At 39.3% G+C, this 6,413-nt stretch overlaps 1 protein-coding gene and 1 long non-coding RNA gene across 2 annotated transcripts in view; both read left to right on the plus strand.

Moving 5' to 3' along the window:
* The window catches only part of LOC105541070, a 26,707-nt gene extending 22,916 nt beyond the window's left edge, over positions 1-3,791 (plus strand). The window contains exon 3 of the long non-coding RNA XR_001006292.1: positions 3,560-3,791. This is a non-coding gene — a long non-coding RNA (uncharacterized LOC105541070). The remainder of the gene's footprint in view (positions 1-3,559) is intronic.
* Positions 3,792-4,272: 481 nt separating this feature from the next.
* Positions 4,273-6,413, plus strand: part of LOC105541068 (chromosome unknown open reading frame, human C3orf35) — a 17,306-nt gene continuing 15,165 nt past the window's right edge. The window contains 2 exon segments of the mRNA XM_011981935.1: positions 4,273-4,473; positions 4,475-4,499. Coding sequence (XP_011837325.1) covers positions 4,273-4,473; positions 4,475-4,499 — 226 coding nt within the window.

Below are 6,413 nucleotides of genomic sequence, written 5' to 3' on the forward strand. Positions count from 1 at the left end.
AAAACTTTATATTTTACCTTCACTTGTTCCTTCTCTAATGCCGTTCCTTTCTTTATGTAGATCTGAATTTCTGACCTATATAATTTTCTTCTATCAGAAGAGCTTCTTTTAAAATTTCTTGCAAGGTAAGTCTACTGGTAACAAATTCTCTCAATTTTTGTTTGGGAATGTCTTTGAGTCTGTATTTGTCTTTCTTTTTTCTTTTTTTTGGACTTAAAATCCAAGTATAAATGTTCTTCAGTCATTTAGTAAATTTCAAAGCCAAGTCACTAAAGACAGAGGCTAGCAATTTTCTTTCATCATTCACCAATAACAGACTATGTGTGGGGACAGTGGCCTTCATCAGCAGGTACCCTTTTTTGGTGAATGAATCTGATCATTCAGATGTGGAGAGAATGAAGTGTCTTCTTCGGTTTCAGACCCGGAATGCTCTTGATCTTCCTTTTGGGGTTCTGTGTCTCCCATCAGTTCTTGCAGAAACTTGAATTTAGATTTTAAAAAGATGCCATACAAAATACAGTGGATGACCCCCCTCATCACACACCATCAGCAGCAGGACAATCAACAGTGTGGCCATGAACATAGCAGGTTAGCCCAATATTGTGCTATCTTGAGGGGAGGAGGGTAGTTGACTTAGGGCACCTGGCATGTACTGTGGAGGGAATGGGTGAGTAGGCAGATGGTATGTCCCAGGCTTCAGTGGTGGGTGCCTGGCATGGCAGGGCACCTCTTGTCCTTCACTTTTTAAAAAAAAGATTAAAAAATATATACATAGATGTACATATTTTGGGGATATATGTGATAATTTAATACATTCATACAATTTGTAATGATCAAATAAGTCTAATTAAGACATTTGTAATCCTAAATATTTGTATTTTCTTATGCTAGAAACATTTATTCTCTTCTAGCAATTTTTTAAAAACATTAAACATCTTTTTATAGATGGTGTCTCACTCTGTCACCCAGGTTAGAGTGCAATGGTGTAACACATCTCACTGCAGTCTCAAACTCCCAGGTTCAAGTGATCCTCCCATCTAGCCTCCTGAGTAGCTGAGACTACAGGTGCATACCACCATGCCGGGCTACTTTCTACAATTTTTTTTTTTGTAGACACAGAGTTTCACTATGTTTCCCAGGCTGGTCTCAAACTCCCAGGCTCAAGCAATCCTTCTGCCTTGGCCTCCCAAAATGTTGGGATTACAGACGTGAGCCACCACACCTGGCCTTTTCTAGCTATTTTGAAATATACGATAGATTATTGTAAACTATAGTCACCATAATTATCTATTAAACATTGGGTCTTATTTCTCCTATCAAAGTGTGTATTTGTACCTATTGATCAACCTCTCTCTGTGCCCCCTCTCTCCTTCCCAGGCTCTGGTAACTACCAATCTATTCTCTATCTTCATGAAATACACTTTTTAAGCTCCCACATATGAGTGAGGGCATGCGATGTTTGTCTGGTTCTGATGCTTATTCTATTTCCTCAAACTGTGTTTTTGCCTTTTAGTATGGCTTGTCATGTTTGTTTGTTTGTTGTTTGTTTTTTGAAACCCAGATCTCATGTCTTGCATGTTGGGTTCAGGCAACTTGTCTTTTTAGTTTGTAGGTCTCTGGATCAAGTAAATCATAACCAAATCTGATGTGGAGACAAATTATCCTTCATGGACTTTGAGTTGGATATGGTTGTTTTTCTCCACTTAGTAGATGGTGTGTATATTTTGTCAGAATATTTGGTGATCCAGAAGGGTGGACTGTGGTGTTAGTAGGTCTGTCCACAGATTATTTTTATCTCTCTGTCAACCAGACACTTGGTAAGTTGTACCTCCTTCATCACGTGTGATTGGTGGGGACACATTACCAGTTTTATTTTATTTTTTACTTTTTTTTTTTTTTTGACAGAGTCTCACTTTGTCGCCCAGGCTGGAGTGCAGTGACAGGATCTCAGTTCACTGCAACATCTGCCTCCCAGGTTCAAGCAATTCTTGTGCCTCAGCCTCCCAAGTAGCTAGGATTACAGATGTACACCAGCACACCCGGCTAATTTTTGTATTTTTAATAGAGATCAGGTTTCACCATGTTGGCCGGGCTTGCCTTGAACTCCTTACCTTAGGTGATCTGCCTGCCTCAGCCTCCCAAAGTGCTGAAATTACAGCAGTGAGCCACTGTGCCTGGCCACATGACCAGTTTTAGACAATGAGTTTTGAGAACTTACAATATGTATAACTTTAGGGCTGAACTTTTGCTTGATGAGATGAGACCTTCTAGAATCCTTTTTTTCTGTCTCCCATAATAACTAGCTATGTTTCTTCAGCTGATTGCTAAATGAATGCATGTGGAGCAATGTCCCAGCTGACCTGAAATGAACATGTGGTTTCAGTGAGAAATACACCTCTGTCGTTTAAGCCATCATTGTCTGTGAGTTACTTGTTATCTTAGCATAATACAGCCTAACCTGACTGTTAACACAGCTTAACCTTACATCTTCTTTAGGTCTTGACTTACCTGTAGTGTTTTCCTCAAGGCCTTAAGATTGCACCCATACCCACCCCATCACTCTATCCCCTTCTCTACTTTATATTCCTCTACAACACCTATCTTAATATAACATCACGTAGTTTGCTCATTTATTTTATTATTCATCTCCTCCTGCCACCAGAATGTAAGCCCATGAAGGCAGCGATGGTCTGAGTTTGAGTTCCACTGAAAGCTGATCCTTGAGACAGGGGATATGGGGTTGGCTGTTCATTTGGGAGATGATCCTGAAGAGTATAAGAAAGGGAACTGGGGGAAAAAAACATAGAAAGTAAAATCAATAAAGGAGGCATTAGTAAACTTATTAGTGCTGTGGACAATTCTTTGGAGATCCTCTGAGAAGCCCTGTTGAGCTAAAATTCTCATACATTTCCTACCTAGAGATAGAAAAACTGGAGTATTGTCCCCAACTCCTGCCCATTGTTGAATGTAGGGAGGCTTAAATCTCTGGTACATTCAGACTGACTTGTGCATGGGCTGAGCAAGCTTGCCCCGTGCAGAGAAAGCCTTCTGGCCAAGAAGCAGAGAGGTAGACACAGTTCCTGTGCATAGGAACTGTCCAACACAGTTGCAGGTGTGTCAAGGGGACATACAGTGGGGGCATCAACAGAATCTACCATAGAGATTTTCGCTTTTTATTTCCTGATGTGGCCCCAGCTCCTAAATACTGTTTGACAATTTCTAAATAGTGAACGAATGAATGAATGAGTACCCTATAGTGGGCGTTCACTGGATGTGTCCCCAGCATCCATTTCCCTTTTGGAATTAGCCCTTTCCCTTTTTTCCCTTGGGATACCACCTCTCCCCATTTCTCAGCCTGCAGCTTTGGTTGGGATTGAACCGACATCTAGTTACTGGGTGTGGACTACCTCCCCATCCGCTACTCCAAAGACTTGATATAATCAACCTTTCTTACTCACCTCCCCCTCCCCACCACAGTGATCTGTTTAGGAATGGACACATGACCCATTTGCGACGGATGAGAGTGAATTTCAGGGTTTATTCTCTCTTTCTCTGTAAGGATGTGAGGTCTAGAAAAGCTGCAGCCGTTTTGCCACCATGGGAAACCTGGGACATCTGAACTGACTCCATGAAGCCCAAAGAGAAAGCTAATAAGAAGGCAGAGAGAAGAGGAAAAGAGTCTTAGTCTTTGAAAATATCTTTTGGAGCTGCTGGATCAAGTCTCACTTGAAGGTAGAACTAAATCTGCACTTTAAACTTACATATCCAATAAAAAGTTCTTTATGTGGTAAGCCAGTTTGAGGTGGACTTCCTGTCACTTATGGCTAAAAGAACCCTTGCTTATTCTATACCTAACTCAAGGTGTGTTGTGAGGTTTCAATAAAATAGCACTTAGTGAAGCAAGGTACACAAATAATACTCAATGAATGGTAAGCAATATTGTTATGATGCATTTATTTTTACAGAGTTTTGTGACCCTTTTATTCTCTGCTCCAACATTGGCATGTTTCTGTTATTCTTTTCAGTATTATTTAATTTATTCCCCAAAGGAGAGCGGCTAAGAGTGTTGCCCAGCCACAGGCTCTCAACCACCACCCCGAGCCTCAGATTCTCCTCACACAGCCACAGCTGTACCACATGGCCCACGTGGTATAGTTTTAATTCCTCTGACATCTAATTCTCACTTTTGGGCAATGTTTGTCTCATCAAGCTTTACACACAAATATTTTCAGCAAAGTGCTCCAAATGCCTTTTTCAGAAATCTGAATCCACATGAAAACAATGGGAACAAGAAAAAGGTGTAAACTTTCCAGAACAGGCCCAGAATTTGAAAATGTGATAAAGAGGTTATTGTGCGCCCGAACTTTTCACACAAGAATTGGAGGAGATTTAACACATGGAATAATAAACAGAGGAAGGCTGACTAATGCAGAGCAGATGGGCCTGCAGGGCAGTGCTCAGCATTTCAACATCTTTCCCCCTGGACCTTTGGACTCAAGGCGATTGCATGCTGGTGTCTTTAGCTAAAAATAAAGTTAATGCCTTAGGGGCAATCATAAATATGGCTGGTTCAGTTTCTGGGGTGATTGGTGGTCTAAAGTTTTCAAGAACCTACTATGTGAAAGGCGTTTGACATTCACTAATATAATCCCAAGCACTACTCCATTTTGAAGGAAAAAAATGAAGGCTCTGAAAGTGTAAATCATTTACTGAAGGGCACACAGCCAGAATGACAGTGGAGCCAGGATCACGCCTAGGTCTGTCTCATTGCATATGTCATGGCTCTGCAAACTGGGGCAACAGGTGAGCAGGGAAAAGAGTCGTGGCCATATAAAATTGAGACATACCGATACAGACACACACACACACACACACACACACAGTAATAGCCTTATTAAGGTATAACTGATATACAGTAAACTGTACATATTTAAAAGATGCTATTTGATAAGTTTTGACATATGTCTGTACCTGGGAAACCATCATTGCAATCATGATGGTGAGCATATCTAATACTCTCAAAAGTTTCTTCTTGCCTTTTGTAATTCCTCTCTGCCATCCCACCTGTCCCTCACACTGCTGATCCCAGACAACCACTGATCTGCTTTCTGTCACTGTAGATTAGTTATATTTCCTAGAATTTTATATAAATAAAATAATACAATATGGACTATTTTTCTGTCTTCTTTCACTCAGCAAAATTATTTTGAGATTCATTCATGTTATTGCTTGTTTATTCCTTTATATTGTTGAGTAGTTATTCCATTATATGAATATGCCACAATTTATTTATCTATTCATCTACGTATGGACATCTATAGATGTTTGCACTTTTGGGCTATTAAAAATCAAGTTGATGTGAATGTTTGTAGACAAGTCTCTGTATGACGTGTATTTTCTTTTCTTTTGGATAAAAACCTAAGAATGAGATGACTAAATTATATTGTAGGTACATGTTTAAATTTTAAAGAAACCGTTACGCTGTTTTCCAAAGTGGTTGCACCATTTTACCTTCCTACCAGTAGTGTATGAGAGTGCCAGTTCACCAGCATCTTCACCAGTACTTGGTGTGGTCAGTCTGTTTAATTTTTGTCATACTAATAGGCATGTAGTGGTATTAAGTCTTTTATGGTTTTAATTTGTTTTTCCAATAACTAATAATATTGAGCATATTTTCATGTTTTTGTTTGCCATCTATATATCTTCATTAGTTAAGTGTTTATTCATATCTTTTGCATATTTTTTATTGAGTTGTTTCTTTTTCTTATCATTGAGTTTTGAGAGTTCTTTACATATTCTGGATACAAGTCTTTTAATAGATACATGTTTTGCAAACATTTTTCCAAGTCTAGGCTTGTATTTTTATTTTCTTAACAGTGTCTTTTGAAGAGCAGAAGATTTAAATTCTAGCTAAGTCCAATTTATATTATATATCACTTTAACTTCTGTTTTACATTTTAAAAATCTGGCCAGGCGTTGTAGGTCACACCTGTAATCCCAGCACTTTGGGAGGCTGAGGCAAGCGGATGACTTGAGGTTAGGAGTTCGAGACCAGCCTGGCCAACATCAATGTCTTGTTTGAGAAGTGTCTGTTCATATCCTTTGCCCACTTTTGGATGGGGTTGTTTGTTTTTTTCTTGTACATTTGTTTAAGTTCTTAAGATTCTGGATATTAGCCCTTTGTCAGATGGGTAGATTGCAAAAATTTTCTCCCATTCTGTAGATTGTCTGTTCACTCTGATGATAGTTTCTTCTGCTGTGCAGAAGTTCTTTAGTTTAATTAGATCCCATTTGTCAGTTTTGGCTTTTGTTGCCATTGCTTTTGGTGTTTTAGTCATGAAGTCTTTGCCCATGGCTAGCTCCTGAATGGTATTTCCTAGGTTTTCTTCTAGGGTTTTTATGGTTTTAGGTCT

This window comes from Mandrillus leucophaeus, unplaced genomic scaffold (assembly GCF_000951045.1).
Source record: "Mandrillus leucophaeus isolate KB7577 unplaced genomic scaffold, Mleu.le_1.0 Scaffold231, whole genome shotgun sequence".
NCBI lineage: Eukaryota > Metazoa > Chordata > Mammalia > Primates > Cercopithecidae > Mandrillus > Mandrillus leucophaeus.